The sequence below is a fragment of the Serinus canaria genome, chromosome 4 (assembly GCF_022539315.1).
Source record: "Serinus canaria isolate serCan28SL12 chromosome 4, serCan2020, whole genome shotgun sequence".
Taxonomy (NCBI): domain Eukaryota; kingdom Metazoa; phylum Chordata; class Aves; order Passeriformes; family Fringillidae; genus Serinus; species Serinus canaria.
In genome coordinates, this window is record NC_066317.1 from 29,010,880 (window position 1) to 29,038,301 (window position 27,422).

The 27,422-nt window shown below is 38.5% G+C and overlaps 1 protein-coding gene across 4 annotated transcripts in view; it reads left to right on the forward strand.

Moving 5' to 3' along the window:
- Positions 1–27,422, forward strand: part of TMEM131L (transmembrane 131 like) — a 79,551-nt gene that overhangs the window by 38,815 nt on the left and 13,314 nt on the right. For 2 of the 4 annotated variants that reach the window (XM_030239064.2, XM_030239061.2), the window contains exons 8-25: positions 5,626–5,703; positions 7,567–7,720; positions 9,525–9,583; positions 9,934–10,042; positions 11,007–11,112; positions 11,727–11,880; positions 12,511–12,681; positions 12,993–13,062; positions 15,013–15,130; positions 15,712–15,850; positions 16,800–16,909; positions 18,542–18,614; positions 20,663–20,805; positions 21,452–21,594; positions 21,907–22,093; positions 23,175–23,360; positions 24,246–24,395; positions 24,941–25,554. In XM_030239064.2, coding sequence (XP_030094924.1) covers positions 5,626–5,703; positions 7,567–7,720; positions 9,525–9,583; positions 9,934–10,042; positions 11,007–11,112; positions 11,727–11,880; positions 12,511–12,681; positions 12,993–13,062; positions 15,013–15,130; positions 15,712–15,850; positions 16,800–16,909; positions 18,542–18,614; positions 20,663–20,805; positions 21,452–21,594; positions 21,907–22,093; positions 23,175–23,360; positions 24,246–24,395; positions 24,941–25,554 — 2,764 coding nt within the window. Of the gene's footprint in view, positions 1–5,625; positions 5,704–7,566; positions 7,721–9,524; positions 9,584–9,933; positions 10,043–11,006; positions 11,113–11,726; positions 11,881–12,510; positions 12,682–12,992; positions 13,063–15,012; positions 15,131–15,708; positions 15,851–16,799; positions 16,910–18,541; positions 18,615–20,662; positions 20,806–21,451; positions 21,595–21,906; positions 22,094–23,174; positions 23,361–24,245; positions 24,396–24,940; positions 25,555–27,422 lie in introns of all 4 variants that reach the window. The other 2 variants (XM_030239063.2, XM_030239062.2) reach the window with 1 other exon arrangement.

A 27,422-nucleotide genomic window follows, 5' to 3' on the forward strand; every position in this document is an offset into this window, starting at 1 on the left:
GAGACAGTCTTTGGCATTTAAACTATTCACACTTGTTCTTCTTCGTGCCCCTGTGGTGGGGTACTCTCTAAGTTGTGCTTGCAAAACTATTTGTGAGGCTCTGCTCTGACTGGACTGGAGAATTGGTCTGCCCTAAACAAAAATATAAACTTTATACCGTAAAATTGAGAAGGGCAGGAAGCTGTATTGGTTTGTTCTGTTTTTTACTTCTGGCCAGTTCCCCATGCGAGTTTACAGCAGGGTTGCACCAACAGTTAGCCACAAGAAGCATGGCATGCTGCATGGATGAGTCTGGGAGCTGGGAGTCAGGCTGCAGCATCCCCTTCTGCCCCTGTCAGTGCTGAAGATACCAGCCTTGCATACTGGGAGCAAAGGAGCTCTGGAGAGCATAGCCAGCTGAATTTATGAGGTGTAAAAACTGGAGTTGAAAGAAGTTTAATGATTTCTGTAATTTGGTTGCAGTTGCAGATATTTTCATAGTCTTCCAGTCCATACAGAACCTCTCAAGTGAATAACTAATCTGAAAACCTGATCTTTCAGATTTCCTGTTGTATTATACACAGACGTTGTTTTTCCAAAAACATACTTAGAATACCTTAGCATGTAACAAAATTTAATACTTTATCTAAATGTAAGCTGCATTAATTGCCTTTGTGATGCCTTCTGTTCTTAGTAAAATTACCAGCATTTATGGCATTTTTAAATGTGCTATGTATGTCTTAGGTCAATCTTACCTCTATCCAACGTTAATTCACAATTTCCGTCTCTCCCTTTCTTTTCCTCCATAGCAGTCTCTTCCCTGTAGTCACACAGTTGCGCTTGCTTGTGGACAAACAAAGACACACTCTTGAAAAGGAAGCAAAAATCTGCGGGTTTTGTAATTTGGGGTGCTAGAGGTAGAAGTGAGAAGGGTTTTTTTGATGCTGTTAATGTCTGCATCTTCATATCTAGCTCAATGGGTTGTTGTCAGGTGGAATCTGAAAGTTGCATACATGCATTTTTACAGTTCATTCTGAATTCCTGAGTGGAGGAGCTTTGGGGTACATTTGACATTTTCCTCACTGTAGAGTGACAAACATTATCCTGTGTTTTATTTGCATGGAGTACAAGTTTGAGGTCATGTTTAGCAGTGCAGCATGGTACCACCTGGCAGTAATCTTGTAGGACATGAGGTGGGAGAGAGTGTTGACTCAATTCTCCAAGCTCTGGGTGTTTTTCTGTGCTATATCGTAATTAAGGTAACAATCTTCACTGCATGTTATCAATTTGAGCAGCAGTGGGATGGGCTCCCCAGCTGTTGAACGTGATAGACAAGATCTAAATATTGGAGAGGAGTTTATGGTTTGGGTTTGGGTTCCTCTCAGAAGAATGTTTCTCTACAGCTAGCTGTCCTCTCCAGAAGTGCCTTCTTCAATTCATCTTACTTACATTCTGATCCAGATCTCATTAAAAAAAATGGTATCATTCTGTTTTGTCCAGTTTTAAGCTCAGAAGATGTAGAAGGAAGAGAGGTTGATGAGGTTTGAGTGAGTGACTACACAAGGGCAAGCTGAAGGGATGCATATCTGTTACACATTGAAAAGAGTCTTGAAGTGAAAAAGCTTTTAAAACAAACCAGTCATACTCAGTCATATGCACATTTCTTTTCCCCTGTTTATTTTTAACTGACATAAAATATCTATTTTAATAAATTGAGGATAGCATAAGCATCATTTGCATATCCCTTTTCACCTTGGGATGATTGAGTTCTAACCTTGGGTGACAGGTTTTAGTTTGAAACACGGAAGGTGTCCTTACCTCTGAAGTCCACTGATACTGCTTGGAAACCTCAGACAGAGAGCTCCATGCTGTGTGTCTATTTTTTGCCTTCTGTTGTAAAGGCAGTTATGTTTAAATTGTTCAGTAATACTGACATCCTTGGTCAGCAAGGCCAAAAAATCTTTGACATAATTTAATCCCATCGTGTGCTTGGTAAAGTGACTTACCAGAATTGCCTTGTTAACAGGAGGCCTTGTTACCCCAAATACTTCTCTTACTACTTTGGTGGCTGGAAGCCTACACCTGACTTCCAATTTAAATTGCTTTGTGGCCATTTTATATATTAAGATGTACATTTAATTTACGTAACTCTTCCTGCTTCTGACCCTTATACTCAGAAGCATTTGTAGGTGGCATCAGACCTTTCAGCTTTCACTTTGCAAAGCTGAAGTGTCCATGCTCTGTAGTATCTTCAGAAATGGGCTGTCCATTTCTTCACCAAATTGACCACCCCTTTTGTAGCTTCTTCAATTTGAAACAATTTATTTTGAAGGTCAAGGCCAGAATTGTAAATAGGGGTATGGGTAAAATTCTGCCACTGTAGACTATTTGTGTTGGAAATATAACATATGCCTGGGGATTTATAGATGGAAGTTTATGGTAGTGTTTCCATTGGAAATACATTATGCAACAGGTTTGTGTTTGAATTTTTTGTAGAAAATGAACTCCCATGGATTTTGTATGTTGTTTTTATGTTTCAATGGGCGAAGCACAAAGGCCTTTCTTTATTCTTCTTCGTTCCCACATGTTTTTAAGCAGAAACTTTTGCGCTTAATAAGAAAAGAAAAAAGCAAACTTGCCTTTCTTACTGTTGAATGTCTCCATCTTTCTGTTACTCTTTTCAACATTTCAGCTTTTGAAGGGTTGGGATTGGCATGCTCAGCCTGTGCTCCTGGATCCCAGGATTTCTGGGTTCATGGCTCACTCGTTGGGAGGGAAGAAGAGAAGTGTCCCACACTGTGAATTCGTTGTACATCCACGTGGCTACTCAGCAGTGGCTAGTTACCGCTAAGCCAGAACAGATGGCGCAGCCCATATAGGTCATCGTTGTTTACCCAGCCTCTGGGTGTAGTCTTTGCTATAGTTGCCTGCTTTTTGGCATTGTTTAGTATTTGGACAGCACTAAGAGCAGCTACATCTCTGCCTTGCTGTGTTCAGGATGGTGGAAATGTCAGAGGAGTGGCTTGCAGGGTGGAGGGTCTTACCACAGGAGACACACAGACACCGCTTTGCTGACTTCCCAGAGGAGTTAAAAGTTTATGAACTGACAGCTTGGGAAATACTGCAAGCACTGGCAGAAATGTAGCACTCCTTAAGCTATGTTTTGCTCTGATGGGCAGAGGATCATAGAAGCAAACATGTCCAAGTGTGGTGCTTGAGTGTGGAGAGGGAGGGAAGGAAGGCAGTAGAACTTTCTTGGTGTGCTATCCTGATAACTGCCTGCAAAAAACTGATGAAACTGCTGAATCATTATTACAGAAAAAGCTTATTAATACCATTCAGAGTGGAAATACCACTTTAGGGTCAGGGACTCTCCAGGACAGGAACTTTGAGGGATCAGCCTACAGGAAGAAGAGGAGGCTTGTTCAGTGTTGTTCTGTTTCTGTGATACTGTAGCCAAACTCCAGGAAGTGATTTGAACTCTACAGTCCTGGTAGTGATGCAAGAATATATTCAAAAATCTTTGTGAGAATTTGTGTGGCTTTTACCAGTTGTCTTTCCTTGTATAGGATTTGTGGGTGCTGAGTGTGTGTGTACATTCAAGTATGTATGCCCAAGCACCTAATACAAAATAGAGGCACCAGGTAATTAAGTAGCAATGCTTCGAAGAGCTCTCTCTGAGATTTCCCTGCTGTGCCTCTCCTTGTCAATTTGCCTCTGGTACAAATACTGGCTGCGTAACTCAGCTCTCTGCTCCGATTCATTAGCAGTGATGTTTACAGTATAAATGGAATGATTGCACTGCTGAGAGATGGTCCTGGATTTGTCTGGTTGGAAACTCTGCCTTTGACAGTGTTTCCTTCTCTTTAGGGTTAACTCAGAGCCATCCTGCTGGTGCTGTAAGATTTTGGGCATGTCAGTTATGCATTATTGTCTGCCTTAGAGAAATGCAAATCCGTTTCCTGTTCTGAAGATAGCCTGACAAAGAAATAAAAAATTCCCCTAGAAAACAGATCAACAGCAAATACACCCCAGTAGCATTTCCCCCCCCCCCTGTATATTTGAAGCTTAAATTTTAGGGACAGCATTTCCCATGTTAGATCTATGCTAGGTCAAAAAAAAACAAAGCCTGGAAAATATGATGTAGCTGATTTTTTTTAATAGGGGTGTGGGGTCTTAAGTTACTTTAAATGACAGTGGCATTGAATAAGGGCTAACAAATCCTTATTTTAAGACTATGAAAGCAGTAATGTTTTTAAAGAAGCACTGGAAAGGGAACTCTTAGCATCAAGTTTTATCTGATCAGAAAATTACCTCCAAGACTTACTGCCTTGTTAAAGCAGCCATGTGGGGTTTTTTTTCCTGCTCTCACAATTTGATACAGACATAAACATCTGTAAAAAAAGAAAAGACTTTGCAGAGTTTGAGTCCCCCAGAAAGCTGTGCTGGGGACAGTGTTTGAGTTGCCACTAACCACTTTTACAGGGGCTACATCGCCCTCTTGTGTGAAGCCTCAGTCATTTTGGTATGAAATCCTGTTGAATTGGGAATGCAAATATTGGCTTCCTTTTGTCAGTGCTTTTATAAAACTGGACCCCATGAAATGCCACACATGTGCTAAATCTCTCTACTCACGTGCCCCTGCCTGTCCTATTTTTCCTATACTAAAAAGGTATGAAATAGGGTACTAGATACCTTCCAAAGTTTCTTCAGTTTTGCTTTTCAGCATCAAATTATTGAAATTGTGTAAAGTCAGTTTCATCAACACCTTCAAAAACCTGAACCTGCAGATAGCCTACTCAGATATATCAGTATCACAAGAGAAACAGAGGGTGGGGGTTCCACATTAGCCTCAAAATTAGCATGACATTTGGCTGTAAGAAAGGCACTGATAGAGTGACAGGTCTGCCATTCTGATTCTGGCTTTCTTTGTTGTTTTGTTTTTTTTAAAATTTAATTCAGAATCAAGATATACTGGCTGTGCAGTTTGTGCCAGTGATTTGGCAGTGCAGATTTCCAGATAGCTTTCATGAACTATACTTGGCTTTGTCAGTTCTGTCGCCCCATTAGATTTATGAGTACTTTACAAGCTGCCACAGTCAATGTCATCTTTTATTTTCTTTTCTTTTCCCATTCTAGTGAATAAAAAGGCAAAACAAGTATTTTCTGTCTGTCCATTTTGGCATGAAGCCTATGTATTAGACCACATCCAAGAAGCATTATGTTCTTGGCCTAGATACTGTATTTCAGCATCCAATCAGCAAAGAAAATACACAGAAAACAAGGAAAGAAGCTTTTATATTGCACACAAAGGCCCTGTTGAATACAGGGTTTTTTGCATAAGCAAATTTGTAAGAGTTCTCATGCAGATGCTGTATAAATATTTAATAATCATGTGTAATAATAGTTTGATAACTAGGTAGATATTGGTGGAGTCCTGAGATGCAGAGATTGATTACTTGACTACTGTACAGAATAATTGTGTTCATTTAAAAAATTCCTTACATTGCTGTGTTACATATGTGTAATAAGAAAAGAAAATGAGGAAGTAGTTCTATTATCGTTATAAATTATATTATATGAATTGGATTTATATAACATTTGAAGCAATGTGTTTGATGTTTTCTTCACTTTTCTTTCTTCCAGACAGAAACTATGAATGCTAGTCTATTACGGGTTCACCTTGAATGCAGTTTACCTAATGACACATATCAGCTAGTTAAGGTATGTTTTATTATTGTTTTATATCTATGTAAGTTTTCTTATTTTAAGCCAAGCTTAGAGGGACACTTTCCACAGCTGTAGAAGTTTTAGCAAAAATGCAGTTTTCAGTGTCTTAGTTTAAAGGGGAATTGTGCTTTTACAAAATTGTATCCTCTGATACAAATTAAATGTCACACATATCACACTAAAATCTTTAGGAGAGAAAGAGATGAAAAATGATACCCACCCCCCCATAAACCTCACAAAAAAACAAACCAAAACCACTCCAACAGGCTAAGCATTCTGATGTGTAGGTGTTGTACTGCTGACGTCGGGCACAAAAATGATTAGATTTCTGTAATTTCTTTACTCCAGAACCTTTTCACAAGTGTCTGGTTCACAGTGAGAAATGATCAGTGGGCTGAGCGGCTGAAGCCTGGGCTGTTTCTCAGGGGGGCATGAGGGCAGCCATGGTGCTGGGCAGAGCTGAGGAGGGGCTAGTGTGTTAGCAGAGATGCCCCTCCAAAAGCACTGAGCTCTCAGGAGAGGAGCTTATCTCCTTGTCCTGGCTGGTGCCACCCAGGTTCACCTCCCATCTCCGTGTCCTTCCAGGGTGGGTGGGTGCTGCTCAGCGCCCACACCATGGGTGAGGTGCTGGCCCAGCCTGAGACCTGCACTGCGGCCAGTGGCACCTCTTTCCCCAGGAGCAGTGAGGCCCAGGCTCCATAGCTGTGTTCCTTTGTGGAATACATGTTGCACATGGCGGCATTCCTGAGCCACTTCGCCTCCCCGTCTGGTTCTTGCAGTGCACAGTGTATTGGGGGGCTTGGGGTGCCCTGAGCATTGAAGGCTGTGTGGAGTGCAGCTGTCTGCCCTCTGGTCTGAGCTTTCCTGGGACACTCCTGTGCTCCAGTCTTCATGGCAGCCCCTTCTCCTGCTCCTGGCAGCCATTTCAGGTGCTGGGGGTCTCCGATGCTGTGTGAGCTGTGTGCTGGCATCCCAGCCTCAGGCGCTTCCCCACTCCTGCTGTACTTGTTTGTGCCACTTGGGATTAGCTGGAAGTGTTCTGCTGCACTTCTGAGAGCACTTCCCGTGCCAGCTTTCTCCTCCTCATCCTCCATCCTGAGCAAATTAGTCCTCCTTTAGTGACCTTTGTCATCTGAATTTAGTGACCTTTGTGCTTTGATGCAGGACTAATTGATGATGTTCACTGTTGGTTGTCTAGTTCTAGTTTGCTTTGTTGGCTTTAATTTTTTTGCAAAATGGTATCTGTGTCTTTGTAGTTGCTATGATTTAGCTGTGTAAACAGCAGCCACTACTTACAGATGGAACAGGGTCCTATTTGTATTTTTCTGAAGTATTCTAGCCAGACAACAGTGTTTTCTATTAAGAATTGGACATGTATGTTTGTTTTTTTAAAATTACTTCAGTGAGAAATGGAGACAAAAGCACAGGATTTGGAAAAATTAACTATAAACAGACCAGTGAACATGAACTGTCTTCCTACCATTAAGACACATGCATCAGTCTGTTTATGGCACATTTTATTGAAGGCAGAGGATTTAACAAAGGAAACTGTTTTACAGTCCCTGAGGTGAGACTGACTAAGACAGTTTATAAATTTGCATTCTCTAAAGGTTCAGTGTCTTCTTTAGTTGTTTTTGTCTTTGTTTTTGCTGTGCTCTCTGTACCTGCACTGTGTTTGGTTTCTGCTGAGATTTTAGCAAAGGTCCTAATTACTTTTGTTTTGCCAGCACTTTGGTGCTGGAAACCTTGTCTCTTAGATAATAGCTTTGATTAATTTCTCAAAGTTCCTTAGTGTAATGAATTTTTTCTGTTGTGTCCCCCATCACACACACACCATATCCCTTTGTCTCACTCCAGAGTTGCTGTTTTGTGTCCAATGACCCAATGCTGCTAGAAATGAGCTTAACAGTAAGAGTGGAAAATGCCCAGCAAGATTTTGTGGAGCACAGACAATACTTACTGGAGAATCTTTTGATAGTTTATGTAGCAATGGAAAGAACCAAGACCTCAGGTAAGTCCTAAATCTACCTGTTAAGTGTAATTCAACTTGGTTTTATACATGATTTGCAATTTGACTTCCTAAATTTAATCAAATTCAGTGACAGCCTATTTTCACAAGTAAGGGAAACCAAGTAAGTTCAGTTAAACACAGCATGCAGAGAATTTGTGTCAGGCAGAGTTATCATAAGCAGTTTTCTTCATAAAGGTAACAATTGTAAAGTTGTAAACTACATCTCTTTCATTCTTTATTCCCCCATGCTTAAATAGTCCTTTGAATTCTACAACTGCATTTCTGGTTTCCCATTAATTAAATTGACCATAATGGGATTGTGAAGGCAGAGTGGTTTATACAGTACTGGGGATAGTGGCCATTATGGAAAGTAGAATAATGAGGTAATACAGATGTGCACATCATTTGTTCTTGTAAGCTAGAATTCCACAGGCAAAACAATCAACTCCTTGCAGTTTCTTTATGCTGCAAATCCTCTAAATCCAGGGGATTTAAAATTATTTATAGAGCCTTGCAGTCTATTAGAATAGCCTTTTTTAGACATTTCTGCCAGTTTTCCTTTCTGATTGGAGAAGGAGAAACTGCTTAAGAATCCAGATTGAAATAATATATTTTAACATATGTGTTGAAATGGAACATGATCTTTTTTCTTTTGAGAAATGCATTTTAAAATCTAGTCACAAAACAATAGATACAATATACACAAAACAGTATCTATGAATTTCTGTTCTGTTTCCCTCGTGCCTTTTCTGTGATGTGGTATTTCAAGAGCTGAAACTGAAATACCCACTGTAAACCTAGTTTCCCTGCCAGTGAGATGCCAGGGCTTTGTTATGTTGAGTTGTGGATGTACATTTAATCTGATGCTGGTAGAAAATTGTTCCCATCTGTTCTGTCAAGGGTGCTCACTGTTAACACTTTCGATGGTTAAAGTAGCAGAAGTATCTTTTAGGGCTGTTTTCTGTTAAATATAGTGCAATTCTAAGTCCTGTCTGTGCTAGAGGTTGGTCCTATAAGCCTTTTGGATTAGCTGTTGGTGGGAAGTTAGCACCTAGAGCGGGACAGCAGGTAGGCAGGGTCTGCACAGAGGATCTAACCAGCTGGGAAGGCTGCAGAGGAGTATGTGCTTTAAACAGCTGTGGGTATGTGGAGCTCATAATCAATACCTTGAACCCTCTTTTGGAAGCTGGCACTTGCAGTCTTGCTTTCAAACAGCTGAGCAAAGCACACACATTATGAGAAATCGTGGCTGGTCAGGTCCCTTCATGTCAGCCTGCATGCACTGATTTAATACAAGTATAGGCAAGGACAAAACCTCAAGTTACCTTCCTTGTGGAAGGACTGTAGTATGATGGTCAGCTCTTATTCTGTCCTGTTGCCCTTCTTTTGGTCCTCTACATCTTCTTACTGTCCTGTGGATGGGAACATAGCTTTGCCAGTGACCAGAGGTGGTTCCCCAACATTGCTGTACCACCTTACCAGCAGGTGAAAGCTGTTTTACCTGTCTTCTGTTGCTTTAGGCAATGGTGATAGGACCATTCCTGATTTGAGCCCAAAGTGCTGAATCCAGCTTTGCATTATTTCTTGGGAATGCTTGCATTTTAAAGCTTACGTTTTAAAGCATTTTTACTCCTCTCTCAAATGTTTGCCAGCTCAGGATGTGAGCAGTTCCTTCTTTTTACAAGGGTATCTGTCACACAAAGATTTTAAAATTTAAATTGGGGTTGTTTCTCCTGTGAGTGTCTGACAAAACAAGTGTTTCTGTCTTTGGTGATCTTACCATGGTGTTCATTCTTTTGGACAGGTCATTCATCAGTAGATGTGCATATCATGCATTCTGGAGACAGCCTGGTGCATATACAGGTAATCGTGGGCTTCAGGAAGTCATCATTTAGGGTGGTGAATTTGATTAGGGAATTAGCTTTCTCTAATAGCAGATTGATTTTGCTGGTGGCAAATGTCACACTTCTAAGTTTTTCAAGTGTGCGCAAATGTCTGGTAGATCATTGAAATGACATGTAGTTCAGTGGTGGATTTTTTTTTAATACATAAGAGCTGTTAACTTGAATAAAAATTCATGTGTTGATTTAGAAGATACAAGAAAATGGCAGATGGTGGCATGCAAATTTGACAAGAAGATAGACTAATACAGCAGCTGCAGTACTAATAGGGGTAGTACTGCTGTAAAAATAACTTGTCTTGTCTTCCTGCAGGAAATACGGCGGTTGTCACAAAAAGACACATCAGCTGTGGAGTTTGAGCCAGTACTGCTATCCTCATCGTCCACTAACTTCACAAAAGTTGCTTCTATTTCTTGTAAAGGTACAGGTTACCCATATTTGGAGATAATATGATTAAATAGGATTCGATTGCTGAAAAAAGGATAGTTTTTTTTCAGCAGAGACCCTGAAAGATCTCAAAATCAACTTGTCTAGACTTTATTGAGAAAGAGGATGAATTCTTTTTGCTAATAGTTTCCACCCTTTTTGTGTATATGTGGTTCTTCTTATGCTGGTTGAAGGCTCTAAGCTATACATACTTGAAAACAGGGAAAAAAACAGTTGCTGAAATGTTAGCTGATTTTACCATAAGCATAATTATTGAATATGCTTTTTCAACATCCTTTTATAGTTTATGGGGTTTTTTTCTGTTTTGAATATGTTTTCTAAAAGGCTATTGTGCTTGGGTGGTCATTTTCTATGACATTGCTTGGCAGGACCATTGCAGAGTCTTGCCTGAAACCAGACGTGTTTGTGGAAGAGCAGAGATTGGCATTTAAGCGTTCCTGACTCCAGCCTGCTTCCTGTTCTGACCACTAGACTGCAGTGTACAGACTTTAAACATTAATGAGAAAGGCTGCTTTCATAATGACATTGAGACATGTTTTTCCTAGGGAAAACATAGATGAATAAGAAGAAAGAAGGGACTATTATGTTAATTGATTCTCTATTTCAGAGCAGTTTTTCATTTGTTAAAAGAAGGCAGTGTGCTCTGATTAGTAAGAATGCTATGCCAATGACTGGTGGTTAAAATTGCTCAGGTTGCTCTTCACAGCCTTATTGTGTGTTTTTGAAGGTGTTTATCATTCATGAATACTCCTTAAGGCAAGGTTTGAAACCTCTGAAAATGCTGAGTCTTAGGACTCAAACAGTTAGATACTTTACTCACCTGTGTGAGGATTGCACCAGCAAAGGTTCCCCTTTTTAGTGTTCTTGCAAATTTTCCCATGCAAATAATTTTGGATATGCTTCTGGCTGATGTATTCCATTTGTCTGCTCTTTCCCAGCTGCATCCTGTGACACTGAAAATCTTTATTCTGACAACAACAAGAACTCTCTTTTGAAAGGCACTACAACACTCAAAGCCTGTCTTTTCTGTCCTGTGATGGAAGGGTAGGTTGACAGTGGATTTTGTTTGTTTGTTAACATTCACTGATACTATAATGAAAATACTGTACCTTACTTTTAAGAGATGAAGTTAACTTGCTTTGTCACTCTGTGATTCCAAGGTCAATGAAGAGGCTTCTTCCTATTGCTGTTGTCTCATTTGCCAGATGTCACATTTAAAGCAACAATTCTGTATTTTATCCCAAGAAGAATTTTAGGAGCCTGTAAAAAGATGTGCTTTAGCAGTTCATATCATATAAATGTGGCTTAATCTGTGATAAAATTTCCAGCATCCTTGTTAATGCTATGCAGAAGCTGGACAGTCTTAGAAAAAATGTGAAGTCTTCTCTTGCTTCAGTCATGTTTTGCCGACTACATCCAGCCCGCTGTATCACAATGCAATAGGCAATGTTGTACTATAGCATAACAAGAGGGGTAAATACTTTGTGTGTCTCTTTTACATGGTTCTTGTGAATTTTTACTCTTACGTCATTATTCCCAAATAAAGAAAGAGCCTCATCATACAAGAATGCTATGTTATCTTCTCTTGTATAGACCACTTGTTGTGTACTCAAGGACAATAGCAGATGTATTTATAGTTTTTATGCATTTACTTATAGGTATTTTGATGTAGATCCTTCTGCAGCACTGTTTCATATAGAACCACATCATAATACTTCAGGATATTGGTCCATATGGTTTACAAACAATTTTTACTTCAGCATTGAATTGAATGAGGTCTTCATAGCGAGAGAAACAAAGAACATAGTAAAGGTAAGCTTTATTTCTTCTTGGTACAATGTTTTGCATTTTATTTAAAGATATGGACCTTTGACATACAAAATAGGTTCTTTGAAGAATTCTGTGTTTTTAGAACTTGTTGGAATCCATTAAAAATAAAGGTTTATGTACATCTGTAACTATTAGGTTACTGTCTCAAGAGGCATTATTCACTGTCCAGCTTACTTTTGTATTGTTTTATTGACAACTGTTCTTTCATTTGAGTTGCAGCTACAGATGAATCAAATTACAGACCATTGCTCTGTTCTCAGAATTGTTGAATGTGTGTGTTTGTGCTCTCTAGGATTCAGCATCTGTTCATAGTGGAAGCCTTTAGTGCATAGATGACCTTTAAAGCCAATGATTTACTGGCACAACTGCTTGATTCAAATCAGGCAAATGTGGTTTAGGAATAAGCACATGATGTAGGCATCTAAATGGCTCTTCTTATGTTTTGATATTGGGATTTGCATAAGTGCACTGTATGGATCAGGTATGAGCACATATGACCATGTAGTAACAGCAAAAACACAAAAGACAAGAAAGTTTGCATTTTTCAAGGTACCACCTCTGTCAGAAAGTACTGTACCAATTTTAATTCAGCTGTTGTTTGATTCTTTTCAGATTCTGAACTTCGCTGAACCTCTGACTCTACCTCCAGGCTGCTGGAATGTTTTTTCTTTGAAGCTCAGTGTGAAAGACACTGTAACGAATGTGCTCTCTAGTATTTGTTTGTCCACAAACGTGGGAGTGATGTTTGAAATACCTCTGCAGATATATTCAATTGTATCCAAGGTACTGCGTTCAGCTGTGTGTGTTGAATTATTGTTATTATGCACTGCAAACCCCCCAGCTGCAGCAGTGTCTCTCTCAGGCCAGAATTCTTTTCTTAGTCCTGAAAAAAAAGCTCAGTACCAGACCACTCTGTTAGACCATTCTGACGATTGAGAGGTTAAGTCCCCAGAGTTGAACAGCAATGGAATTATAGTTCTCTTGGCACTTAATTCTCTTAATTCAAAATCCTTTTATTTGACTCTATGAAATTATGCACTGAGAAACTGAAATTTGTTCTCTTGTTTTGTCATATTTTTGTTTTGTTTTTCCAGCAGGGAGATCTTAATTTTGAAGCAATTGCCCACTGTGATATTCAGTGCTACTTGGGAAAGTCTGATTCAGGTAGGCTTGTCTAAGGCTTTTTTTGGCAACTGACAGTAGTTTTATTGTAGAGGAATAATTATATAGCAGGACTTGCAATGAGAATATTGAGATTGCTCATGCAGGTACTTAGTTTTACATTTGTTTAAAAACATCCACTTTTCTGGGAGTATATAAATGGCTGAGGGTACTGAGTACCTGGCGCACTATTTCAGACATTTAGTTCTATAGCATGTGCTAAGCTATTGTTCTGTCTTGAAACATTATTTTTTTTTTAAATTTTAGTATTTAAGACTCTCCTATGAATTCTCATTGATGATGTATTGCCCTTTTTTTTCTTTATACATGTTTTCTTGAGAGATGTTGAAGTAGAATGGTAAAACTGTCCACTAATTCAGAGTTACTAGAAAATGTGCACAACCTGGGCCCAGATCCTGGGAATTCTTTTATGAAAAACAAACAAAAAAAATTAACCAATATCTGCTTGCATCTAGAGTTAAATTTGAGGGCCTTCTCTTTATCTCTTTCCCACAGCAATAATTCCATTGATTTCAGCAAATGTATCAGGCTTATAAAACAGCATCCTTTACACTGTATCATATGAAACAGAAAGAAGGGGTCTCATTTTTTCTGGATCTGAAGAATCTATCTCATATAGATACTGTAATGCTGGGAGCTATTTGAAATACCTGGCTGGCATTTACCAAAATACAGCCATGGGTATGACATGGCATGATACTGCCTAAAGAATGTTGAACCTGTTAAAAGCTGGTTCAGAATAGTGGTTTTTGCTCTCTGTACAGTAAGGAGTTTCAGAAGGCAGCTGGTATCATAGGCTGTAAATGTTTGAGCACACTCCTGGAAATGTTTTCAAAATGACATTTCCTAAAATGTATCTTTGTGTGAGGATATGAGGAAGGAAGTAGTTGTCAGTCAGTCAGATGTGAGAATTGAGGTGACATATAGAGATGTGTGACTTGAACCTTACTGAGACACTTGCATGCTAAGGTCCATATCTTAGAAGAAAATGTTTGCTTTTTTGGTTTTTATTTTTTAATCTCGGTGAAGGAATATGGCTGATACAACTGAATACTTGTTGCTTACTTTATTTTCATTCTAATAATGCACATAATGAGATCTGTACTTACAGGTATTCTGCCTTCGGCTTTAGGATATTACTATTTGTTAAACAGAAATGTGTAATGCATTAGCCTGAAAATACTGATTTCAAGACATTGGAGTTGGATTATTCCAATAATCCCCAATCTCAATTCATTACTTTAAACTTAAAGGAGTATAAAATAAAGTACATGCACTTTCAAAATAAGTATTTTTTATTTTCTTTTGAAAGAAGGTTGCTTTTCTAACTATTTTCTGCTGTGTGAAAATGCTTGAACCAACATGAGTGTAACTTTCTAAAATGCACTAGTCTTTAGACTGATGAAAAGCTTGGCAATTGATCTTAAGAAGAATTTGAGAAAATTATCAGCATCTAGAAAAGAAGCTAAAATGAAAAGACTGTTTTTGTCAAACTGGAAATTGTTATGTTCCCTGCTGTGCCATGCTACTATATTTTTGTACCATTATGTAGCACATTATCTTGGTACTTTACTGCCATCAGTTGAGGGTACTGTGTAGGCTACTGATAACATGGTTACTCTTCATGGCATCTATTAGGAATAGCAGCAGTAAAAAGGGCTTACTAAAGCATGCACAGCCTGTGCAGTGCCCATTCTCTTGTTTGCATGTACAGTTACTTTGGTTTTGCAGATGTATTTATTTAAACAAATCTGATATGGAAGATAATATATATAACCTTGCATATTCTCACTTTGAAGGGGAAAAGAGGGTTGCCTTTTTTGTTTTGGGTCTGGATGCTTTGCAGATACTGATTACTCGTGTTCAGAAGTAGATTGATAGAAGGAGCAAACATTATCTCTGTAAAATCTGGAAAATCTATTATCCTTTCAGCAAATCTGCTTTGGCAGAAGAGTCTCTCTCTGGACCGTTCTGCATGGGATGTGGATTCTGAGCTTGCAAGTGACCTTTATGAAAGATGGCAGAAAATAAGACGTGGGGAAGCATGCAGGTCTGTACAAAATCTGTTGAAGTTCTTAATTCAAGGCAGTACAGTGTTGTAAGAAAGAATATTTCTGTTCTGAAGTATTCTTAATTAGACCAAAACATTCTGGGCCATTTTCTACACTTAAGTTAGTTCTCTTGAACCACATGGAGTTTCAGAGCACCCCAGACACCCTCAGCTTTAATTTCAAGGCACTGCCAGTCACAAATAAGCTTTTCAGCCTAAATTGTAAATAATATTCTGACTCTAGTTGTCTCACCAGGGCTACCTGGCATGAAAGCTGTCCAAGCATGTTTTACAAACTCATTTATGGAGTTGCATGAGTACTTCATCATCAGGTGGCATAGCAGTTTTCTCAGGGTATTTAAATGGCTTTCAAGGTTTTTAGTCCCTGGTCTACATACACAGAAGTTAGCTGTTAGGCTACAGCTTTATGGACTTCATTTTGTAGAGACCATTTCCAAGAAAAGATAAGTTGATGCAATTACAGGTACTGGCAAATAATCTTCTTGTTGTAGTTCTTTGTTTGAAAGAGAAAAAAAAAAAAAAGAAACTAATTAAGTTTTCTGCTTTTGCCACTAAAGCAGGAGAAGTATTTTAGGATCAGCTCGCTTTACTCAGCAGAAGAACTCTGAAGAGGAATCCTTTGCCTTTTTCTTGCCACGGTTGACTACAGAGCCTGGCCTTACACTCAACTTCAATGCCACAGCTGTTAAAAGTAGTATGGTGAGGATGGTTGTTACTACACTTTTTTCTCAGTTGTGTGTTTAGCTTGTTTAAATAGCAAAGTCTTTGTGTTTTGATCTCAGTTGAGACACTAAATTTGTATCCCATTGGCTCTTTGATAAGTTTTCTAGCTTCCTAGTTGTAATACTTCAGTACAAGGAGAGGAGTAAAGCAGTGTAGGTTTCAACCAACAGTTTTTTGTAGTTGTTAAACTTTGCTTGCTTTCATTGTGTAAGTTACATGCTTGTGGTAAAATAATTGAACATGGTACTAGGGGTAGGGTGTGTTGTCAGTAGTGATGCATGTAAGGCTGTACAGGATGGCCTTCCTCATGCCACACTTACAGAAGTGTGTAAAACATTTATGAGAGATACAACACTTGCAGAGCGATGTATCTTCCAGCCACATTGACAGTTATTTCTTTCTTGTTTGTCAGATTTAGGTTTCTACTAACCTAGCCTAGGCCAGAACCAGTCATATGGAAATAGTTTTCATATGCACATATTGTGAATTACCTTAATATTCCATTTTTCCAATTTAATTGTTAGTCATTACAGAAATTTTTATAACCTGCTTGCATTCAGACTTCTCTAAGAAGGGGTGGCAGCACCTCACTAACTTTACTTTCTTCTGTGCTAGAGCTTTGTTCACATCTGTCTGCATAAATCAAAATCCAAATAAATGGGTTGTTTGGAAAGTGGGGGTGGTCTTACTTTTGTACATGTGGTTCAAAATGCACTCTTAGCTGATTTTGCAAATTGTGACATTGTGGTGACGTGTCCTGCTGTTACATGCAGTCATGTGCATGTATGATTATACTGCATTGACACAAAAGCCAGATTGAAATCCCTTGAAAATGAAGATTATATTGCCAGTGCTGAATTATTTTACCAACCAGTTCTCAAATATGTAGTTTTTAACTCTTTCTTTTCCCCTCCAAACTATTTAGGTAAAATATTTCGTACTAAGAAACCCTTCATCCTTCCCAGTTACGTTGCAGCTTCTGCCTCTTTCTTACTACCCTGATCCCCAAGCTTCACTGAGTCTGCTGAACAAATGGTAATAACTATCTCAGGATACTGTTTTCCCAATTAAAAGATCTTATTTGCTATGCCTTAGGATTGTTACTTTTTATGTAGTTTTTCAAAGTGTAACTTAGGTGGGGATTATGTTCTGACCCATTTTGGAAGATAGAGCCATGTTTGGGGCACCTCCCTGTATGCTGCATGCCTTTGTTATGTACCTCATCATTGATAAAACACAAATTCAACATGTTTTAAGCAAGTTTGTGTCTGCCAGATATATATTATAGTTGTTATAGGCTTAGTGCAAGCTGCCCAGGTGAGGTGAACAGATTACGGAGCTGGGCTTGTGCATCTCCTCACAGTGTTAGTTGCTATCTATAGAGTCTGTAGACAGATCAGTGAAAAAAAGGTATCTGAACCATCCCACCAGGAAGTGTTTTCTTCTTAGCCTTTTCTTCTTAGGTAATAACCCTGGTCAAAGAGGAAACAGGAACTGGGAAGAAAAATGCAGGTTCAGAGGGAGCAACCTCAGCATGAATGTTTTAGGGTCAGCTAAGTAGATGTTTCTGCATTGCTTTCGACTTTGTTTTAGATTTGAGATGATCTAATGAGAAATCTAGAAGAGAGTTAGATTAACAATGAAGGGATCTGGTGAGTGAGCTGAAGTTCACCAAAATAAGCCCTGTCACACTTACCTTTGAAAAAATGTTAGAGTTGGTAGGAGTGTGTGGTTAGAGACAGTGGGATTACTCCTGTGCTTAGGTGTAACTTGCTTATTTGGGGTCCCAATCCTTGTGTAATTGCTTCCTTTAACCTCATTCCTTTACATAGGTACATGCATGTGCATATATATGTCTGTGTATATATATATATGCACATTAATAACTGCATCTGTTTGCATACTAAATATGGTTTCCACATAGACTCTTTCAAGTGGTTTGCAATTACATTTTCTCTGTAGTTGCACACTTTTGTTTCTGCAGATCTTCTAAGTTCACCAGAAATCACATCCATTAACTGGTTCTCTTTAAGCTAATGTCATAGTTATGACAAGTGAGTTTTCAGTTCAGTGGCTGGAAGTCCATTCGTCTATAATCTACATTTTACGTGTTGGTTTTCTTATGTCAGTTTTTAATACTTAATGTCAAATGCTTATAATTTGCATTTGACAAAATAAATCAATTGCTTTAAGTGAATTTGATTTGCACATTATGTGATGGAAAATAGGAATTTATCCCAAACAAATCATGAGCAGAAAGAGGGAACAAATCATGAGCAGAAAGAGGGATATTTGAATAAATTATATGAGATTTAATAATGATTATTTCTTAACGGTTATGTGAGCAAAAAAAGCTTTGGGGAATTTGTGTTTGTATGGCTAAGAAATTCTATTTCTTGACTGTTATCTTTTACAATATTCCATAGTGACAAACCTAAAATGCCCAGCCATTTGTCTGTTTTCCAAATGTGTGCAATCCACATAAAAACTGATTTCAGCGTATTCTGTTGAAATGCAGACCTACATTTCCACCATGTTTCACACTGCCAAAATGCAATTGTAAAAGTAGTCTCTATTTAGGAATAGATGCCAGCATGTAAAAATAAGTCAATGCAGTTCTGACAGGCTGGGTTTCAAGTGCTTAACTTTTTGTTTTGGTTTATTTAGGTTCGGCATAAATCTGCAAGCTATTAATTTCACAACCACTGAATTCAGGCTAATGGATGAATGTTCTCACGGGGTAAGATGGCTAATTTTGGTAGAAGTAGTCTGACACACTAGAGAAGGATTTTTCTAGCTATGCTACTCCTGGGTTCTTCCCAATGCAATTTAAAGTAGTTTGACAGTGTTTTCTTGATTCTTCGTCAGGTTTGTCTCTTTGCAGTTAATTAAATTATTTTCAAGGTTCGAGTCAGTTTTGAATACAGCTGTAGGGAGGAAGTGCACGCATGCCTGCAAGTGTGTGGATGTGCTGTTGGGACTTCACCCTTGGCTCCAGGCTGACCATGAAGTGTCAGGCTGTGGAGTCGGTGATGTCAGGAGCGGGTTGGCTGTCTTCTCAGTAGAGGGAAGTAGTGTCAGGTATTTTAGGGCAGGAGGAGCAGGGATTTCTGCATCTTAGCTACATGCCACTGCAACTTCTAGATTCAGGTTTGGAATGTCATGGTTCTCTCTGGTTCCCATTGCCTCATTTTTGCATGAGTGTGGTAACACTTGGCTATGGTGCACCAGTGCTGAGCCGTGCTTAAACCTTGAGGTGTTGTGTCATGGATGACAGAGAAAATGCTGTATCAGGGATGCTGGCATATTCTGGTGACCAGATTACTATCCAGAATACCCATAGAATTTCTTCTTAAGACTTCTGATTTGTACAAAAGCCCAGAATTAATGTATTTTCCTTGCTGTTTGGGCATACTGCAGCTTCATCTTTAATGTCCTGTGTAGATACATGTTTCTACACATATGTTTTAAGATCATAATGAAATATTTGTACCTTGTAAAAAGAAAAGAGTATGCTTGCTACACTAATCAAAGCTGACCTTTCCTTTCTGGCAACAGTTATAAGAGTTGTTGTAAAAGAGAGGAGACAGCAGTTCATAAATCCTAGCCTGTGGGCACACTCTGAAAAGGGAAGGTAGCGTAGGGGTAGGAGTGAGCTTCCACAGTCCCACACACCATACTCTTGGCCAAGTGGAAAAATAGCTGTGGATCTTCACATCAGTGTGTGCAATACATGTTTTTCATTAGGTTTGAAGTGCTAGGGGAAACATGCATTCTTAGGTAGATTTTCAGAACATTCGAGACAGATCTTGTCTTGTTAACCAAATCAATAGTTAATATTTAAATTTTTGCATTTGACATCATTTACCTAGTCAATTTATGTGCAGTGAATTGTTAGGTTCATCTTTGTAGGGAGTGACATGGGGAAGTTTGCAAATGCCATACATGGCTTGCTTTTAATAAATAGTGATTATTAAATGTAGGTTCTGATAGTTTTGTGTGTTATTTTTCATAAAATAGACTAAAAATAAAAACATTTTGAACTCAAAAATATCAGAAAAGCTGTTAGTACAACACCCATAAACTGAGAACCAAGTGTGAGCCCCTTTTGGAATCTTTATGGTTTTTTTGGCTGCTGTAGGTATCTGATCACTCCTTCCTAAGAGGGGACCCCAGTTCTGGAAGAGCAAGTTATAGGGCTATTTTAATTTTTCAAAGGCAGAAAGAATAAACAACAGTATTCATAAAAAATTTACATTATTTCCAGACTAAGTGAACTTCTGGTAGTTCTGGTTTTCAATTAATATAGTTGAGAATTCTCTTTGGCTTCTTTCCAGTGACTCAAATGATCAGCATATTTACCAGCAGTCCCTTTCTCACTTCAATCAAGTTGTAAGTCATGCACTGAGGGTATAATGGTTGCCACATTTCCCTGTGCAATCAATACACTTCAGTTCTTGTGTTGTGAAGTGTTTCAGGATTTCTTGAATATGAAAGACACTATGTAATTTCTTTTCCGTCTGAGGAAATAAAAGCTGTTTTAAATAATGAAGTAATACATTCCTCATAATAAGTGCAGTAATATGAACTTTTGCTCAAATAAACAATCTTATCTGATGTTTTATGTTGTCAAAAGGAAAGACTTTGGTATAACAAGTTAGTTAGCAGTTTCTGCACCTTGCCAAAAATATTCTGTGTGGTGCTAAGCGGTGATACAGTGCTTTCTTTACTGACATCTTTAAACACACATGTTTTCTGTGAGTAAGAAGTGCATTTTTTGTTTAACAGGATGCACATCAAGAGGACCTCATCAGCAAGAAATGCAGTTCTGAGATGCTTTTTTTAAGTTTACAGCCACTGGAAACCAGAAAAGTTGGTGTAATTTTTACACCTCTTGACTACAAAAAAGTAGCTTCCCTTATTTTAATCAGGTAAGCCAAATTTTAGTTGTAAGTGAGAATCAAGCAGCTCAGTGTAAAAATGAATTTGCAAAGTCCGGGCACATAGACAAATGGTCAAAATTTGAAAGTCAGAATACCTCTGGTTTAATAAAAATTGCTTAGAGTGTTTGTGCCTTATGTCTCAGTCAATAATTTTTTTGATATGTGGTTAGAGGGTTATAAAATGCATGTGACTGTACTGAGGCAGTATTGAGTTAAGAGAGAAACACATTGTATGGCTTTGCTGTTTTCAACCTGACTTAATAATGATAGGAGTTATGGATCCAGTGAGCTTTTCATGCAGCCAAACTTTGGTTTCCTTTGTAGGAAAAGGGAGTTTATTGAATGAAGAAGCAAACATTTTTACTAGGTGACACAGTTGTTATCTAGTGGCACTTGTCACTAAACTTGCTCCTTCACTGTGTGAAATTCACAAGTGCCTGGTTCTGGAGGGATCTGTTTAGGGGAAACCTGTCTAGGTTTTGTCCCTGTTTAGGGGAAACCTGTCTAGGTTTTGCCACTGATTCTGTTACTGAAACACTGTTATCTTGGTTTGGCACCTAGAAAGCAAAGCCATGATTTTGCAAACTTAATTTGTGCTTTAGTGGCTGATTGCTTGATTTTTATTTTACGGCAGAAACAACTTAACTGTTCTGGATGTGGTCAATGTAGAAGGCTTTGGAGCCAAAGAATTGCTTAAAGTAGGGGGAAGACTCCCTGGAGCAGGAGGATCCCTTCGATTTAAGGTGCCAGAAGCGACACTAATGGACTGCAGACGACGTGAGTAATCTGGTTGTGCAGCTGGCTGCTTTGCTCTGCACTGGAACTCCTACAGAACATTAATGTTGCAGAATCAGAATGGTAAAAGCTGAAGAGCTTGGCCATGAGAAGTGTAGATTCTGTTTTCTCAGAACTCTGACTGAAAATAGTTGAAAGTTTTAGAAGTACACTACTACAGAATAGTCTGTATTAGATCTTGGTCACTTATGGGGTTTTTTTATTCAATTGTAAGTAAAAATAGGAATTTATTTATGAAGGTAAGAAAATAATTTCATGTACTGTAAACTAATTGTTCTCTTTTTTTCCATTAAGAACTGAAAGACAGCAAGCAAATTCTATCCATTACGAAGAACTTCAAAGTAGAGAATATTGGGCCTCTTCCTATAACAATTTCATCTATGAAAATCAATGGTTACAGTTGCCAAGGATATGGATTTGAAGTGTTAGACTGCCGGGAATTTTCCCTAGCTCAAAACTCATCACGAGAAATCAGCATTGTGTAAGCACTGACAAATTTGTTGACAAAATAACTGGAGTGGAAATTTGAAATAATTAATTTCAGAAACAGGCACTCCAATGGCATACCACACACAAAATTTTGAATAGAAATTTAGTAAGAATTTCCCTCAGGATAACATTAATGAATGGATTATATAATACTGGTTCTTTATATGACCCATTATTTTTAAAAAGCAGCATACATGCTTTTATCAGTGCATTATGAAGTAATAAATTAAAACAAAAAAGTTGCCACAATTTTTATTTGCTTGTTATTCTCTAAGCTTGTTCCTAGTAGCCTGACCAGAATCTAGTCATGTTTTCCCAACATTGCACATAGTCTAAAACTGATTCTTTTTAAATTATCCTTGAGTGAAAGGTACTACTGTGACTTAAGCAAAAGTAAAGTTAATGTTCCTGTAGTAAAGTAATTGTGGTTTCCCATACAACAGATTTCACCTCTACTGATTGGAAAGCAAGTTAAACCTTCTAGCAATCAAGTGGAATACTGAGATGGGTCAGGGAAGTAGAAGAAGATGCAAATGTGGTGCTTCTTCTGCTTTCTGTATCTTTCCATCTTTGCACTCTATTACCTAGCCCTTTATGAAATCACACTGTCTGTATGCTGGACAGCTGTGCTTTTGTTGATTAACCTGAATTGATTATGTGTATTTCCTTGATAAAAGGAAAACATGTCACAGTAATAAGAGTATTGTGAAGAGTCACAATAAACTCACATATTTTGCCAGTTTAAGATGACCTAATGCCACCTGCACAGTTTGAGCAGATAGTGGATGCTTTACTTAACTGTGCTTTAAAAAATATTATTTCATATAACTAAACTGTTATTATTAGATGAATAAATTAATAATTCATATTAATAATAAGGCAATATTTTAGTAATATTAATAATACAATTAAATTATTTGTAAATATTATTTAAATTAGTTTTCTTGTTTATTATTATTGTTGTTCCTGTTGTTTTCATCATATTGTTTGTATTTTTATTATCAGTGTGACTTCAGAAAGTAAAATTTAGCCCAACAATGAAAAAGTAACACCACCTCTGTTTTTCCTGACAGGTTCACTCCTGACTTCACATCTTCGTGGGTAATTCGTGAGCTCACACTGGTGACTGCAGCTGATTTGGAGTTCCACTTCACGCTCAACGTGACTCTCCCTCACCATCTGTTACCGCTGTGTGCGGATGTGGTGCCAGGACCCAGCTGGGAAGAGTCTTTCTGGAGGCTCACTGTCCTCTTTGTTAGGTAAGGCTTTCCTCACAGCACCCCAGAGCTCCTACAAGATGCAGTGCATGTGAATGGTGCGGTGATAATACACATGTGCTGATACATCCCTAACGGAAGTCCCCCCTGCACACTGTGCTGCTACTTGCACGGTTTGGACACTGAAAATTGTCAGAACACAAATGAAGTAACAGTGGTGACCACTTTGCCTGCTTCTAATGCAACAGATAAAGGCTACAGAGATCGGAAAAACTAGGAATTTTTCATTCTGTTTTTCCACTAACAAAATTTACACTGCGTGATTGAGAAGGTGGTTTGATGATTTAGAAAGATTTTTTTTTTTTGATCCATATATGTTTGATGCAATTAATACACTGTGGAGAGAGAGGATATTTTGCAACTACATTTTTAGTTCAGAAATATGATGTCATTTGTAGCTCATTTTATGCCAGCATTTTCTCTAGGAAAAGAAAGAGACAGTATTTTAAAAATATCTAAATAATGACAATGACTATCATAAATGGACAGCGGGCTGATAGGTCATATTATGATGTGATGTCTTACATCATAACATGATATGCTGCTGTGTTGTAACAGTTACTTCTAAATTACCTTCAAGGATTATCTCTTTTAGAATGAACTTTTTTTTGGTTTTTTTTTTTTAAAGTTCATGACTGAGATATTTTATCGAGCTAATGACTAGTTAGACCTATAAGGAAAAAAAGGAAAAGAAAATACTATTACAACTATCATTTTTAAGACTGTATTTTGAGTTTACTGTCTTTCTTTTTACTTAAAATTTACTGAAAAATATTTGAGAAGTGTATCTTGTTAGAAGGTTTTTACCTCTTTCACTGAATATTCCTGAAAGTTGTAGACACCAGTTTCTATTGTTTTCTTTGGCAGTTTGTCTCTGCTTGGAGTGATTCTGATAGCCTTCCAGCAAGCCCAGTATATTCTAGCAGAGTTCATGAAATCAAGACAGAGGCCAAATCCTAGTGCTTCACCACAGCAGAACAGCAACTCTGTTGACGTAATCAGCTCTGATTCCTACAAGTAAAAATACTTTTTTTTTTCTTCTTTTCTACCCTGTTTATTGTGGAGTGGTGCTTTCTGTCTGATTCTCACTGATATTGCTGTGCGCTGGTTTAAAGGAGACAATATTCCAAGCAGCCTTTTTTAGAGAACTTCCACCTCAAACCGGGAGGAATGGAGGAACTCAGGGGTTTATTAATCTTGAATATTGCCAGCAATACATAAGGTAAAAATGGTGTGATGGAAGTAAAGGATACACCAGGTGTGGCAGCCATGGAAAAAATGGAAAACACATTGATGGCTCTCAATCTGACCCTCTTGAGTGGTCAGTCAAGCACTTATTCACTGAAGCATTATAAGTGTGTTGGAAGTCTGAGCAAATACTTAGAGTGTTGCTCAATTCTCACTGAAATCAGAGTGTGCTTAGCTGGTGTGGTAAATTAAAGACCTAAAGCAATTTCATGGCTTGTGAATATGTCCCCCTTTCTTTTCTTACAACAATATCTCATAAAACAATTCATGATGGCTTTGTAAAGAAAAACAAATACCTTTTTTTTTTCCTCCAGGGGAAGCTGCAAGACATTTATGGATTCCTATAGTTCCTCAGATAAAGGTAAAGGGAAGGGCTTCCTGTCTGTAGGCACTTCTTCCAGCCGAAGCCAGAGTGCGGCAAAGAGAAGTCCTGCGACCTACAGCCACTCTCAGAAGAAACACAAATGTTCAGTTTACTACAGTAAGCAGAAACCAAACACAGCAGCTGGCAGTGCCATTGCAGCTGCTGATGAGAAACAGAATCAGATTGCAGAGAACCAAACCTCAGCACCAAAAGAGGACATTTGCACTGATGTTGTCAGTGAGAACTGGGTAACTCTGAAATATGCAAATGGCATAAACGTTAACAAGAATTTAACTCTTCCAGAAGACTTTCTGGGTAAAGAAGAAAGTACACTGAAAAATGCAGTTCTCATTAAAAATACTTCTTCAGAGTGTGATCTGAAGGAAGATCTTCAAACATGTATGTTTCCTAAGGAAACTAACCTTAAAACTTCAGAAAATCTAGCTGAGCTCAAAGAACAGGAGTTCTGTTCTGTGAAGATGTCCAAGAAGCTACCTGAAAGTCACTTGTCCAGAAATTCACCTCAACAACAGCCGGAACTGCAAGAAATAAGGAAAATTAGTGGTAATTTTTTCTCTATCAGTCTAAATTACTAAGTGAAATCTTCTGATGAGTTCACTGCGATCAGGATTTTGTCTTTTGCATAGGACATGGGAATGTGGTGTTTCTTATGTGTTCACTGTGATTTGTCTGTTTACATTCCTGAGGAAGCAGCTTACATTTAAAGTTGTTTTGTAAATCATAAATTTGCTTGGTTAACAAATTTCAAGCTTGTTGCTGTAGCATTTTAACTGCTAAAATAATTGATGTCATAGATCTGCTTATAAGACACAAATTGCACTTGTCAAATATTCAGAAGAATCCCAGTTTGCTATTTTCAGGTCCACTGAAAATATGGTGGTTGAATCACCAAGCAAGCACATTCAGAAGCAGATATTCAGAACTCCTTTGATAAAACCACCCAAAATAGGAAAAACCTGACATCAGGATAATGCATCAGGATAATGTGAACTTTTATTGTGTAGGAATCTGCAAATCAGTGTTTTCCATAGTACATAGCTGTATTTTTTTATCCTTTTTTTCTATTTTGAAATTATAGGGATAGACTGCCTGGGAAGTCTTACCTCTTAGCTTCACAATTCAAAATTTTAAGAACAGCAGAACCCCTGGGAGAAATCAAAAGCGGGACAGGAGAATATATCCTCTGGAAGCTTGACTTTACTGAGGCACTTAACAAAGTAATTGAATGGTGAAAACTGGCATTTGCTGTAGCTGTGGCAGTTTATTTAGGGAGTGAGCCATCAGAGAGGGATTTCAGGCCCTGCTGTCTTTAGTAGTTGCTACCACGGGCTCATTGCTTCTTGTGTTGTTACCTGTGCACTATAACAGGTACAAGTGTGCAATCTCAGGTGAAGGCAAGATATTTTCATTCTTACAAGGTATTTTGAGATTCTTCACATGCTCCTAAAATGCACTGTTGCTTATTCTTTGCTTTGAATTAGGAGATCAGTGTATCCAGTAGTAAAGCACTAAAGGTAGTCTCCCTTGTCTATTAGTAGTTGTGGCTCTCTGCACTATCAGGTATGTGATATTTCTGTGTTTCAAGGCATTTAGTAGGACATGTTAAGTCTAACAGGTATTTTGATTATAGTTACCAACCTGGTTTTGTGCAAACAGGGAGTTCAGGAACTCGGGTGTTCACATGTTTGTATGCTGGAGAGCAACAGAGTATTCTTTGGAGCTCTGGCAGTCTCCCTTGCCTGGTGTTTTATTTACATGTGCTCCTTTTGTAGTCCTCATGGCTGTCTGCTCCAGAGGGGAGCTGGTATCTGACTCAGAGCTGGGATGTTGTAGTTGGTTGGCAGGAAACTAAAAATGTTTGGGCGTGCCTTTCCCAGTTGAGAAGGCCAGTTCAGTTCAGTAAGTGATGACATTTCTCACACAGAGCAGCTGAGAACCTCAGTAGCAGATTACCGTGGATGTAGTGCAGGTCTCTGAGATACCTGGGACTGATCAAAGGCAAAGTTCAGCTGAGCTGATCAGCTGAGCAGCTCAGCTAGTTGTTGAGGCAGGCTTTTTCTTGAAGCTTTCGACTGTTGGACTCTTAGATCAAAATAATTCTTCCTCACAAGCCTCTCAAGTAAAAGAACTTTTAGTGTGGAACCCATGCTAAAGAAAGGATGATTTCCCTTTGTCTTCATAGTGAATGCAGAGGACACTTCAGAGGTGTCAAGCACCAAGTAAAGGCTGTCTTTTCTCCCCACTCAGCTTGCAGGGGTTTTTTCTCTTTGTTTTTTAACCCAGTGTTCTCTAGCTTCACATTCTACCTTACAGACCAGTGGCTGAACCCCAGGTAGCTCAAGTTCAGATGAGATGAGCAGGACTTGTGTAATCTATGCATGCATTGGGAGTAGTGTGCTCATGACTATGAA